General features: G+C 46.7%; 1 protein-coding gene across 1 annotated transcript in view; it reads right to left on the bottom strand.

The window, feature by feature from the left end:
• The window catches only part of ADARB2 (adenosine deaminase RNA specific B2 (inactive)), a 454,763-nt gene that overhangs the window by 51,567 nt on the left and 388,326 nt on the right, over positions 1–14,870 (bottom strand). Inside the window, exon 4 of the mRNA XM_037031882.1 lies at positions 9,633–9,747. Coding sequence (XP_036887777.1) covers positions 9,633–9,747 — 115 coding nt within the window. The remainder of the gene's footprint in view (positions 1–9,632; positions 9,748–14,870) is intronic.

Here is a 14,870-nt window from a genome sequence, read left to right as displayed (position 1 = left end):
CCATTGTCTCATTTGGGAAATGGGGACAAAACTAGGGCTATTGAGTTTTTGAAGATTAAAATCATGTCATGTATTTAACATGTGCCTTTAGGAACATTATAAAAATACCATAATTTTACCATGTACTTCAATTCCCTTGTAATCACTTTTGTTTCCTGTATCTGCAACCAGACATTTTCTATAATTCCTATTGCTAGAATAATATTAAAGACCACATGTTCTTTTATTATTTATATTGACTATAAAGCTCATGTTAGTCATAGGAGAACAGGGGGGCTTGTTAGGAATAGCTGGTAAACAGAGCATGCTCAAGAGATTCTTAAAAATACATCCGACTGTGGCACTGAGCTATTGGTGAAACCAAAAATCAGTGATGAGTCTCACTGATAGCTCCTGCCTTATGACCTCAAAGGCCTTTTATCTATGTCATTCACTCAGTGGGCATGGAACACCTAACTTATTGGAGGGAGTGGAGATGTAAAACTAAAATCTGAAGGTCTGAAACTTTTGTCACTTTGGCTGGCAGCTAGGGAAGGAGGCAGACACACTGGAGAGAAGTACCTCAGTGTGATGCAGGCTGGGATACATTGGTGGACGCCTCCTGAGAGGGTGGGGTGTGGGGAGAAGTCAAGGTGCGTCTTGAAAACACATGGGAACAAAAGATGGTGTTGAAAGATCCCGAATGGCCAGCTTGTCCGAGGGACATGGTCTCAGTGAATGAGCTGTGTCTGGCTAAGTGCAGGGTGCCCCCCTACCCTGGGCCCTGAGATCATCTCAGACGCCCATTTAAATAGGTGTTTGCATGTTTGTGGAGCATATGAAGTGGAAGATTTGGTTAAGCATCTGAAACAATTTCTTAGACATTGAAAGTTTGCTCATGTAACTGCCCAATGAGGAGTTCACCAGATTCAGGGGTGCCTGCAGAGAAACTTTGCTGTGTGGGTCCCCTGGGGGACTGAGGGCTGTTTGCTGTTTCTGTTTTAAAGGACAGTGGGCATTTTTATCAGTGAGTCCCAAGTGCTGACACTGGTGAATTTTGTGAGTGAGCCGTGAACCAGGTCTGGGTTTCTAAGGGTCCTCAGTGGTTAGAGCAAGCACAGAATCACATGCACATTAATTTCCTTCAGAGGAACGCCCCAGGGTCTGGTCCCTCTCCCTCGGGATTGCCAGCCTGTTCACTGATGTCAGCACCCTGGGGAGGAGTGAGAGTGGCCCCTGCTCTGGGACCTGATGGGGGCCAAGGTAGGATGGAGGGGGGGCTTGGACTGGGCACCACGAGAAATGAATGGTTCTAGCACCACCCCTTCTCTTTTCTCCTAAATGACTTGGCTTATTTTGTAGATGGAGATCCCCACGTAGCCTGACGAGGGGTGAGGGACAGTGGACGCAGGTGAGTCTGCTGTGTCAGGTATGGCCAGGACACGCTGCTCACCCCATGGGACCGTACAGCTTCAGGGCACCGAGGAGACGCAGAGGTGGTGCTGAGACCGACACTAATAGACGATTGCTGGTGCATCCTGACCTGCGTGAGGGCTGACAGGTGAATGGGATTCCCCCCAAGGAACCGAGCTCTCCCAAACTCAGTGGGCTCTGTGGAGGGCTGATGGCTGTTCTGGGGGTCTCTGGGCGGTCTAACTCATGATATGGTGGCTGCATGTGCTAAGGTCCCTGGGAGGCTCAGACGAGGTGGGGGCTGGGAACATGGGGGTCTGTGTGAGACAACATGGACACGTTAAGAATGGCGTTTCAGCCATTGGGTTGACTTTGTCTATATGGTCACAATGTATCTGATGCACTTTCCTAATAAATTAACTCAGCATTTCCAAATCTAACTTTCGGGGGTTAGGGCAGACTCGCTGCAGTCCTATTTCCTGTCCCCACGGATCTTTCTCCTCTCTTCCGGTCAGAGCTGGTGACTCAGTTATTGCTCAGAATTAAGTCAGTGACTGGGGGAGTTGGGGCTGCAATGAGACAGGAGTCACTCTTGGCTGGTTTCCTGAGCATGAGGTCAACCCTCTTTCCTCACCTGGTTCAGCAAAGTTCTGATGGGGAGTGCAGGGCGCCTCCTCCTCTTCCCTGCCTGAAGGGGGCAACAGCAGGATGGCAGTATTTTGGGGAAGGATGAGGGAAAGCCAGGAGAATCACAGATGCTGAAACCACGAGGGGCCAGACCTGAGCCAGCAGCCCCCAGTGTCCAGCCTGCTGGTTATGTGAGACTAATCAGGTGGGAATCTGTTTAAGGCAGTGCTGATCTACTTACTATCTGTGCCTTGCAGTCAGGTGTGTCTCATAACTGATAAACTTCAGAATGCACAAACTTGCGTTCTGATCACACTTGCATTCTAATCTATACTCGGTATAGATTAGAAGATGCGAGGTGGCCAGGTTAGTTTACAAGGAGGTTATTAGCTGTGTCCTCAAACAGCAGCATTGTGAAGGTTTCACTGGATGTAGACATGGTGATGTTATGTTTAGCATCCTACTCCCAAGAAAGTAGGACAGGCACTCTTGCAATTAGTAGGTTGGCAATTCTGTTTATCTTCCTGTTCGGACGGGTGGAGTGTGCACTTCGCCCCATTAGGAACCCATTCTTTTAGTTCAAAGGGACATGCATGCAGCAGCTGATGAGAGTGATAAGCAGGATGACTGACAGGATGCCTGGCTGGAGTTGAACCCAGAAATAATGAGAGTGTGAAGCAGAACTCATGCATAATTCATGGGCTAAATATTTTAAGTGAAGAGCTTTCCCCTCTGTGAGTGATCACTTGATATTCTTTATGTTCTCCGTTTGTAAGAAGGAGGATGTGGGACATATTTGAAGGGGTTCAAAGGGGGAATCTCATCAGCCCCTGGATTCTGTCTTTCTGACAGGCAGTTCTCTGTTGACCTCCTAGTTTGTTCTGTTCTTTTCTTTCTGAGATTTACTCTGGGCACAAGTGGCTGGTGACTTAAAACACTCTTTGGCTAATGGCTGCCAGTACAGGCAGGTGCTGAGGATGCTTCCCACCCCCTGCCTCCATCTCCCATCCCCCATCCTTCCTGTCTCCTGATTCTTCTGACTGCTGTCTTGTTCTTATACTGGACCCTCTCCAAGGAGTGACTCCAGAGCTGACTCCTTGCCTCCTGTGGGAGCTACCACTTTCTTCCTTTCTCACCTTCACTCCTGGGGGTTCTGACCTGGGCAGCACGGCCCTATCTGCTTCCCCTCTTCATTGTCAGCACAGGTGACAGTCCCCTTCCCCAGGACCCTTCTGGGGTGTCTCCAGAGCCCTCCTTCCTGAGGACTTCCAAAGCCCAACACAGCGGAAAGAGACCAGGTGTAGACACAGGAGTGTGTGGGCAATGTGACAGGGTATAGATGTAGGGGTGTGTAAGGAAGACATGCCCTGAGTGGCCACAGATGAGAAGGAAGCGGCTGTGTTTGTGCAAAGGCACTGGGGGAGACCTCAAGACCCTGAATTTCCTCTGTGGGATTCCCCATGGTCTGATTTGTGGGAGGGTCAGAGAGCAACACCACTTGCTTCTCCAGTGTTTACGGCAGAGCAGGGCCAACTACTGCAGACGAATCAACTGTGGAAATTTAACTACAGGTCAACTAAGTAAGAGGGGAGTACAAACCATGACCCTCCCTGTGTACATGTTTGGAAATCCGGAGGACTTCAAAAGGCTACAACTGTACCCAGCTCCACATTTGATTCTTAGTCCAAGTCCTACAGAATATGTTTGTTACACCTCCAGTTATACATGGGGGCCAAAGATAACTAACTCCTCCTATAACAGGTAATGTGCAAGAATTGTCTTGAGCTTCCTCCTCCCTCTCCTTCCTTCTCTCCCTTCCTTCCTTCCTTCCTTCCTTCCTTCCTTCCTTCCTTCCTTCCAAAATACAGTGTTGAGGTTATTTTTCCCCTCAATAAAACATTTTGAGCAATTAAATGATGGGTTATGACTTAATGATTGAAAAAATGCAAAAATATCTGAATAGCCTTAATGGAGGTACCTGATCTCAAAAGAATGCAGATAAATATTATTGTCTTCCCCTTTTTATGAATTTCCTTAGATGCACCTTCCTCATTGAGCAGGAGTAAATTAAGGCATTTTGCAAGGATTTAGCCCTCTCTTTAGCAGGTTTAGTTTTGGTGGCATTGATCAACCCCTTGTGATTATCTCTAAATGAGCAGGAGTGGGGGTGGGGTGGGCCAAACGTCCAGTCAGGGATGGATCGTAAGGAGAGACATTTTGTTTACACAAGTCAGCATGCATGTGACACAGGGTCAGTAGTAAAATCTATCCTGTGTCTTGTGGTTTAAACAGAATTAAAATCAATTGTGCATCACGTTCTTACTTGGTTGAGGAGCAGTGGCCATGAATCTGAGCGCATCTGCAGAGACTTGTCACCACCTTCACATGTCTCCATCCCCACTTAAGAGTCATTCGGATCAGTTCCTTGACATCCACACGGTCATTTACTATTTCTCATTGTAGCATAAGTCTCTGTTCAGGGCTTCCTGTTTAGTTCCTTTTTTCTCACTTATCTTCCCAATCCCCACTGGGCATAAACAAAAGGGCCCTACTTCTAATTTCACAGCCAGAGTAATTCCCAGTCATCTGGGGGTGGGGAAAGTGGAAAGATAGAGGTGCTGGAATATTGGGAGGTACTCCCCTCCCGTTCTCCACCATGAGGCTTCTGTGAAGATGGACTTACACAGTCGTCCTCATGTGCTGAAAAGAGACATTTAACTGTATTGTCAAGGGCAAGTGCTCTGTGGAGAGGACCCCTCCCTGACTGGAAGTGACCTCTTAAGATGATCAAAGGCGAGTCTTCTGCTGAAGGAACTGGAGGACTGCCTGAGAAAGTGAGGGGTCTGTTAGGAGGTTTACATCCCTGGCAAAACTGTCCTCCTTTTGGCCATGGGTGGTCCCTTGCCAGTGGCCAACTCCTGCCCACCATCTCAAGGACATGGCTGCTAGTGACAGGGAGATGGGCCAGGCAGCCTTCCTGTTGGGGTGACAGCTTGTTCGAAAAGGTAACCACAACTGGACACTATTTTCACAATTGGAAATCCATGCATGGTGCTATCAGACCATCAACCTAATATTTTATTCACAAGTGAGACTCTTCAGACAAAAATCCCACACAGGATGAAAGAGGAAGACTGGATGTGAAGAAAGAGGCCTGATCCCAGAGCAACCAGGGAGCAGAGGGGACTTAGGGATTTGCCAACGAGTCATCCTGGAGAAATTTGAGGACACATCACATCTATGAAATACGAAGAGTATCCCTTGGAAAACGAGGAACCTGAGGACAGGAGTGATGTCTTGAGCAATATAGATTGTAAAAATCAGGGGAAAAAGGGTAGTTGAGTTGTCAGGTAAATTGAAGAAATTTCCAAGAACATAGAGTGAAAGGTACATTAAAAATAAGAAAAGAAAGGCAAAAGGCAGACAGATTATTTGGGAGATTGGAAATTTCACAAAAACACGGATGAAGGAAGAAATTTATCAGAGAAACTATATGAGGAAAGAAATACAAAAATAAGCAGCTTAGACCAATCAGGGAAGGTAAATGGGTCACATGTGATTTATGAACAGGAATTGAGGTTAGATCATCTGAACTGGATGGTGTAAGAAATAAAGTTGAAGAATTTATATAAAATTACAAATATTGCACAAAAATAATAGAAAGTAAAAAAAGCACCAAATTTTAACAGTGTGAGCCAGTAGATAGTATATTGAATTAAAAACCCAAAATATAGAAACAACATAGTATTTACAGTCATGAGAACAAAAATTAAATGAAACATGACTAAAAGTTTCTGCCTCTAGTGAGGAGTAGGGGAGAATATTGTTTTTTATTCATAAGTTTTCTTCTGAGTTTTTATCACATAACTGCATAACTTTGATAGAAGTAATAACTTCATATGTGTATTTTTTTGCTATCACATTTTTTATAATGGCTACAAAGTGGTCTGAGGCTCATATATGGAAGGGACTTTACATGAACTAATTGATGTGGATGAATTGGCATCTCACCAAAGAATGCAGGGGGCAATTGTATAATTTCATTTAAAAAAACTCTAATTTTGTAAGGAAATTGTATGGATAGCAACTAGAATAAGACATATCACCCCATCTCAGAGTTTCTTTCTTTTTTTTTTTTTTTTAAGATTTTATTTATTTATTTTTAGAGGGGAAAGGAAGGAGAGAGAAAGATCAATGTACGGTTGCCTCTTGTGAGTCCCCTGCCGGGAACTGGCCTGCAACCCAGGCATGTGCCCTGACTGGGAATCGAACCCCGATTGTGTGGTTCGCAGGCCCACGCTCAATCCACTGAGCTACACCAGCCAGGGCTCAGAGTTTCTTAGGAGTTTGCTTGAGCAGCCAAATTTGAGTTCAGAATGAATGGCACATCAACTTTAAGTAAATAACTGTTTCAAAATGTTTCCATTGGTCGTTTTGCCCATTTCTCCATAATCTCTTCTTCATCAACATGTTTATTAAATCGTCTGTCTGTAACAGGAAAATGAATTTCAGCAATTCATTCTTCAGCATTCATAAATTACTAATTAGTGAATCTTTACCTTATAAAACCTCACTTTTATGTAATAAATTTGGTTCATATAGATACATTGTTTGCACACAAAGCAGTGTATTCACTGGCACTTTCAAGTACCATTTTTTCCACAATGCTTTGTAAAACATTTCTGTTTTCCAAGGAAAGTCTTTGATTTCCTTAAAAAAGTGGAAAGATACTTGATAATCACAGCTCCAAAGTGGGGAAATATTGAAAACTACTCACCCAATAATACTGACATGTGTTTTGGGGGTCAGAAATATTTTGCACAGTAAAGAGGAAACGCTGTTTGGTGTCTTTCCTTGCCTCCTCCCCCCTTTCCTCCTTTCTTCATTCACATTCAGGGGTCAGGCTGATATCATTTCAAACTATGTTATCCTGGAATCTGTGGCAGAAAAATCTATGACACTCCAAATTTTAAAATTTGCCAAGATTTTGTTTCTGTGATCCTACAACTCTGTGCATATAATTCTTTCACACTTAAAATTTTTTAATCCTCATCCAAGGACATTTGTTTCATTGCTTTTAGCGGGAGAGGAAGGGAGAGTGGAAGGGAGAGAGAGAAGCGTCAGTTGGTTGCCTCTTGTACACATCCAGACCTGGAATGTACACACTCAGACCCAGGACGGGGATCGAGGACAGAACCCACAACCTAGGTACTGGACAACCTAGTGTCCTGACCTGCAATCAAATCCACAACCAAATGCTCCAACCAACTGAGCCATACTGTCCGGGGCTCTTATACACTTTTTGCATTCGATTTAAAGTTTTCTTTAGGACCCATTCCCTACTAGGATGGAAAACTCCTGCAGTCAGACTCTTCGTCTATTTTATTCTCTGATTTTCCCAGAACCTAGCACAGGCTCTAGTGCTGGTGAGCACTCAGTAAGCAAGTTACAAATGAAAGAGTATGCCTACTACTAATTGCACTTGTGTGGCACTTATTATGGACTGGGCACCTCTCTAAGTGCTTGTACGCACAAACGCATTTAATCTTCAAATGGCCCTCCTATTAGGCACTCGGTGGTCCCCAGTCCCAGAGAGCCTGACTGGTCTGAGGTCACGTCCTTAGGTGCCAGTGGAGCTGGGACTAAAATCTAAGCAGCTGCTTTTTGCCTTGCCACCTCTGACTATTTCCAGGGTGGTTACATCCTGAGGTGGGCTGTGTCTTTTCTGGGCACCCGGATGCATGCAGAATGGTGCCCAATGCGTAGGTGCATCCTGTTAGTGTCTGCTGGGCACTGGACAGGAGAAGGGCCACATTGGCAGTGCGGTTTTGACAGAGAGGACTCTGTCATGTGCTGCACAAAGAGGCAGATGCCACCAAATACGTGAAAGCAGAGCGAGGATCATGGCTCAGGTGGACGCATGGCACCAAATGCAAGGGTGTCGTCAACTAAATGGAACCACCTTTGAGTGAGAATGTGATCCTTGTAAGGTGATTTTCCTCTCAAGCAGTGTGTGTGCTTTATCCTACTCACCAAATTACACTGGGAGGAGATGTTTTTACTTCTTTCTTAAAAGATGCCAAAAATGGGAAGGTGAAGTAACATACTCTCTGGCTGAAGTGAAGACAGGGTCCTGAGTGCCCTCTGCTGATCCCAGTGTCCTTGCATGTGACAGCACTGGGAGAGGCCCCGGGGTTGAGAACGATGGAAAAATATGCCAATCACCTGGCTTTAAATCAATTTTTACCACAAATATATTTGGACATCAGGTCGCTAGTTCTTTCTGAGTCTTAGTCTCCTCCTACACATGCAGAGTATGTGTGGGAAACTCAAATACTCCAAGTCAGTTATTCTTACAATAATTTTGTAGCATGTTGTTACCAACTCAAGCCAAGCTTTGGTTATAAAAACAGTTGAATTAAAATAATCAGTTGGATGCAACATCATGGATGGAACTGGAAAGCATTATGCTGAGTGAAATAAGCCAGGTGTTAAAAGACAAATACCATATGATATCACCGTTAACAGGAAGCTAAACAACAAAACAAACAAGCAAGCAAAATATAACCAAAGACACTGAAATAGAGAACAGGCTGACAGTGACCAGAGGGGAGAGGGGAGGGAATTTCAGGGGAAATAGGGGAGGGATTTAGAGGAACAAATATAAAGGACACATGGACAACAAATGAGAAGGGTGGAAATGGGAGAGCACGTGGGGGTGGGATAGGATGGGAGTAATAGACAGAAAACTGTACTTGAAAAATAATTAAATATAAAAATTGGAAAAAAATTAAAAAAATTATAGGGAATGCAAAAAATAAATAAAAATGTTGATCACCTAAAAAAACACACCAAATAATCAGTTGGTTAGTTATTTTGAATAGGTCAGTAATGTTCTCTATAGTACCGATTGCTTAAACTCAACCATCATTTTCTCCCATGTTGGCTTATAAAAGTGGCCATGATCTTGACCATTGGTGCGAATGTCTTCCTCTGGTTCTATCGTTTGTGCCTGAGGATGGACGTCTGTCTGTGAGCATTGTGGGTCCTGGCAGGAATGGATGCATTCAGTCTCCTGTGACAGGATTTTCAGGGGGTCTGAACCCTTAGCAGGAGGGGCTCATCATTCTCAGGTGAGTTGGATTCTCTGGACTGGGCTGCCCTTCTGCACACAGAGGAAGTGTGTTGAGGGAGGGAAAGGAAGACCGGGGAGAGAACAAGCCTTGCCCACCAGCCTGGAGTGACTTAGCAGGTGGCCTCACCCAATCTTGCATTCCAGCTTTTGCAGGTTCCTCCAGCACTGCCCACTCTTCCTGACAAAAAGATGTGAGGAAAAGGCCTAATGAGGGACGGACCAGCCAGGTCCTTAGTTTACCTTTCATGAAAGTCGAGAGAAGCCTGTGCAGAGATGGCTTTTAGGAGGTGTAATCACATAAGTACTGGCACTATGGTTTTTTTGCTGGTCCCACATTTGTCCCTGATCTCTCTGTGTCTAGTTTTGTTTTCCTTTCACATCTTTGGATGGGAGAGAGAATCCTGTTTCCTAAGATCAGGTGAATGCTAGTTTCCTCTCCTTGAGATGAGAATCCCACAGCAAAGACATGAGACTTTACCTTTGGTCATGACGATCCCTGCCAGCGCTCTGTGGCGGGCGTGCACGGACGTCAGGCCCACTGTCAGCTCACGGAACTTCTGCGTGACCATCTGGGACACAGAGTCAGCAAATTCCTGCAAGATACAAGCACCAGGCTGCTTTGACGCTGAGCGGTTCACGCTCATGTCTTCCTCTCCCTCTCAAAGCCATGGCCCCATGGGTGGAGCCCAGAGATCACCCTGTCACACAGCGCTCTGCCACCACAGGCACTGTCCCATGAACTCTGGCCTCAGGAAAGCATCAAATATTGTACTTGACCTACTGGAGGCCCTGATTCTGAGGAATTAACCCCCAGCTTGGCCCCTAGGTAGGAGCCTGCCTGTGCCTGAGCAGAACCTCTGCAGGGAAATGCTCTGTGTCCGCGTCCTCCCTCTCCCTGCCTCTCAGAGGAACAAACTTCACTGTGTCCTGAGGGGAGCCTGGGGGACTGCATACATGGGACAATTGGTTCTCGGTTTCTGCTTCGTTTTGTGGATCCAGTTTCTAAATACCCCACTCATCTTGGGGATTCTCCTGAACTGCTCCCTACAGCTTATTCTCAACCTCCTCCCTTCATGTTTCTGCACACAAGCAGATGTACACAACACCTGTGCAGACACAAGGACACATGCACATGGAGTTAATTCACTGATGCATGCACAGAGGTGTACACACATGCACACACACAGCACAATACATACCTGCACACATACATTCAGACAGTGCATCCTCAGTACACAGGGTCTGCACACATAGAGACAGACACATCCACCCTGACCTCATAGAATCCCAATTGTGAAGTTACCCTTAAGTGACTTGCTATGTCTGTTAAGGCAGCACACATGAAAGAACATGGCTGGTGTCACCCAGAGCATGTGGCTTTGCCATCTCCCTTCCTCTGTTCTGCCTGGGCCATGGCTCACAAGTCGCACTTTGGCACATGGCCCATTGCTACTTTTCGTGAGAGGCGGCTGGTTGGTAGTGACCTTCATAGGCCTTGAACTCAGGGAAACCTGGTAGAGTCAGCTTGGGCCTGGTTTCCTAATTTGTAGGGTAATCCTCTTAATTTCTATCTAACAGTGCTTTTGTGAACATTAAATGCATTGATGCATTTTAAGTGCTTAGCAAGGTGCCTCTGGTCTCCAGTGCTCAGAGACAATGTTACCTATTTTCCTTCTTCCACCAATATTGTTACTGTCACCATCACCACTATTATTTCCCAGTTGCTGCAGGCATTGACTGCATCTTTTTGCAGCCAATCACAATATCCACTTATTCAGAAGGTGGGCAAACAGGTCATTTTCTGTTGGAATGGGTTTTCATTGTCCCACTAGGTAAGTTTGGATATTGTACTATAGATAAGAACAGGTTTCAGGTAAGTAAAGTTACAAGGGGTGAATAATAACAAAACCCATGTTCATGTGAAAATATCTGCCTCTTAGAAACTGAAAGCTGCCACAGAAGCAGCATGAGGCTTTTTCCCTCCTGCTTCTCAGACAGAGACTAGGGGAGCTAGGCCAGTGGCCCTCTTCCCAGCACCTGTGGGGATCAAGACCTTTCCATGTGCTACTGAGGCTGTTCTGGAAACCCGTGGGCAGCAGGCACCATACAGATTGGGCTTCCCTGAGGAGTGTGATGTCATATCAGCTCTTGGACTTGACTGTCCAGGCCTGGCTGGCTGCAGAGGTGGCACTGGCTGTGTGGGGACTGCTGTGCGTGGGATGTGTGCCTTGGGCATTGCTCCTGGGTTGGCTCCAAAAGGAATCCGGGCAGTTGGGAGAGATGCCTCACCTTGGGGTGGGAGTCACAGAGTCACAGAGTCACAGGGTTTTAGAGATAAATCCTGGAGGCTGTCCCATCCTTTTGTGATCTGGAAACTGAGGTCCATAGAGGATGTACACATGTCCCTGTGTGTGAGTGTCTTGGGGCTGCTGGGACAAATAACCAAAAACTGGGCAGCTGAGAGCAACAGGAACTTGTTCTCAGGGAGTTTGGAGGCCACAGGTCCACAGTCAAAGTGTTACTCCCTCCAGAGCTTAAGGTCCTTCCTACCTCTTCCAGTCTTTGGGGCTCCAAGCATCCCTTGGCTTGTGTCTGCATCCCTCCCATCTCTGCCTCCGTCTTCATGTGGCTTCTCCTCTGTGTGGTTCTACTCTGCTGTCTCTTCTTAGGACACAGTCATTGGACATGGCAACAATGGCCATGACCGTTGTCATTGATTGAATGTGTACCAGGTGTGCACACTGGGTGGAGGGATAGTGGTGCCCTAGGAGGCCCCACCGTGAGGCGTGGACCTTATTTTTCCCATTGTAAAGATGGGTCCCTGGCAGAATAGTAAATCATTCCTCAGGTTGGGAGGCCAGTGAAGGGAGCGAGGAAAGGAGAGCCTGAAGAGAGCAGTTTCTGACTGATGGATCAGCTGGGAGTGGGCTGGAGTGGTCAGGCTGCCCAGGATCTGAGAGCCAGGTGGCCTCGGGAGCATCTGCATTTGGAGCAGGACCTCGAGCACTGCTCTCAAAGGACTGGTGGTGAGACCCAGCACATGCACCCCTGCAGACGTGTCATGGGGAAGAGGGTCCCTGCCTGGGCAAGGGCCAAGGGCACCATCCAGTCCAGGGGTCCAGAAAGGCCTCATAGATAGTAACATCTGAGATGGCCTTGAAGGGAAGACATGCATTTCTCACGTCATAGGGTGACTGGAGTTTCCTCTCTGGCAGGTGCCGTGGCACACAGCTGACTGGGGTCATCCAGCCACTGTCCTGTTGGTGTCAACACAGGAACCCCAATAACAGTGCTACCTCCCCCCATGGAACGGCCACCACATCTGGTGGCTGCTCTCCAGAGTCAGATTCCAGCAGCTTCCTGTGTATTCATCTCACCTCCCCAAGTTTTAAGCTCCTCAGGGGCAGAGTTTGTGTCCTTCGTGTCTCCAGTCACCTCTCACGGTGCCAGGTGTCTGCTCCCCGATGCTCCATGGGCACAAGAAACTGCTCTCAACATGCCTCCAAGTGTACTTTTCCTTCTGTTTAAAAGGAGGTTTTCGAGCATTCCAGAAGTGACGAGACTGCCAATATGGGAAATAGTGTCTTGGTCTGTGTCTGCCTGCCCCGTAGGGCCCTCAGAACAGGACTCCCCAAACCACTAGTAATAGAAAACACACAAAAACCCCATTTCATCTGGAAACCCAGAGGCCACTCTCCATCGCGTAGGGATGCAAAGCGACCACTCAGTGCGCCAGCGCTGTGCACACACGGTCCCCTTACTCCTGACAAGGAAGCCTCTGGTGTGGTGATATCCTCAAGGATGGCCTAAGAGACACACAAGTGGCTGGGGAAGGGGTGAAAATTTTAGGAAAAAATGGGTTATATTCTCTTCACCAGTTATTCTCAGTAATATTTTTTCTGACACTAACACTGCTCATCTACACAGGCAGCATTTAAGCACCACAGACTGGTGGTTTAAACAACAGATGTTTGTTTCTCATGGGTTTGGGGGCTGAAGAGCCAGGTCGCGGTGCCACAGGGCTGGTTCCACTCTGAGTCTCTTCGTCTGGCTTTGGGCGCCCACGGTCTGGGTGTGCGAAGCCAGCAAGCCAGCTCTCAGGTCTCCTCTTATAGGATGTGATCCCATTATGGGTCCCACCCTCAGGACCTCATTGAACTGAATCACCTCCTCAGAGGCTCATCCCTACACACAGCCACTCTGGGCATTGGAAAGTCTACATGAACTTCGGGGAACACAAACACTCAACCCATAACACACAGGAAACAGGATGTCACACAAACACACATCCTTTCTGATAAGGTGCTAGGCACTAAGGGTCGAGCGCACCCTTTTCTCCGTGTGTTTACTCCCCCAACCCAAGCCCTCACTTCTTTCTTTCCTCACCCAGGCTGGATGCCGAGAAGTACACCGAATATAAATGTCGAGAACCCTTAAAAAAAGAATAGAGGCCCTGGTAGAGCATCCCCCTGGGGACCTCAGGAATGGACCTCTACATGGAGGGGTGAGGGCCAGGGGTTTCCCACCCACTGACAACTGGATGCTGTTACTCATGTTGACTCACTGCTTTTTGAGGTCGCAGGTTACAGCAACAGCATTATTTACTGTGAGTAATAGAGAAGGAGAAGAATCTATTATAAAAAGGCAAATAAAACCTGACAATCAATTAAGGAAAAGCAAAGAGTGCCCAAAGCCTTGTACCATATTATGAATAGCAAATGTTCTGCCTGTACCCACAATCAACCCGACAGGTGTGGTAGATCCAGACGACCAGCTGATTTAGAGCTAATCCAACAGGTGAGATGGATCCAGGTGACCAGCTGACCTGTGTGCCATTTAGGGATCTTCAGGACTGGGGGAAGTTCCCTGTGTGAGGGCCTGGGGTATGGGCCCCTGGAAGTCATGGGTCAGCTTCTCTGCACGGTTCTATTGCCAGTTAAAAGTATTCTTCATATGAAAGTAGCCATTATCAGGGTTTCACCTAAGGAAGGTTTAGTTTTTGTTTGTTTGTGGTTGGTAGATTGAGATATACAATAGGAAGTATAGATAAGGCACCACATGCTGACCTGCCTTTGTGCCGGTTGATGTTCCACAGACAGAGAAATGAGGGACTCACCCCTCCTGGATTCATCCTGAGCATCTCTCTAAATCCCTGCAAGGCTTGCTCCATGAGAGGCCCCTGAGCAGTGGCTGGTGGTAAGGAGAGATGGCTTGGCTAGGCTGCAGAGGCAGCTCTGAACAGTGCACAGAGATGTCACTCCAGAGCCTCACGTGCTTTCCCAGGTTCCCCGTTCCAGACCCGGGTCCACTGAATGGGCTGGGTACTGAGCACCTGGGTGGCTGCCCTCTCTCCCCTCTGAACAAGGCATGTTCCACAGGGACCGTTTGTTAAACATCTCTTCTCCTGTAGCCTCTTTATTCATTTTTTAAGGAGTCCTTGACATTTATGCTAAGCATGTTTCTCAATTAACATTTTATAAAGGTGAATATAAAAAGCAAAAAGCAATGATCTCTTTGACTGCTCCTACTTTAAAACATAGAGAGGTATTTAATTAGTGGGATAAATTTCTCTCTTAGATAATTGAACCAGTACTACTCCCTAGGACTGCTTCAGAAAGTCTTCCTTGCAGTTTTTCGAGAGAGAATTAATGGAAGGTTTACGCACCAAACCCTCACCCTTAGTTTTTCTGGTTTTAAAAGTCAAAGGGAGAAAAGT

This window comes from Sturnira hondurensis, unplaced genomic scaffold (genome assembly GCF_014824575.4).
Source record: "Sturnira hondurensis isolate 20B ecotype Veracruz unplaced genomic scaffold, ASM1482457v3 Scaffold0021214, whole genome shotgun sequence".
NCBI lineage: Eukaryota > Metazoa > Chordata > Mammalia > Chiroptera > Phyllostomidae > Sturnira > Sturnira hondurensis.
Note: the sequence above shows the minus strand (reverse complement) of the source record. Positions and strands in the feature narration are given on the sequence as shown.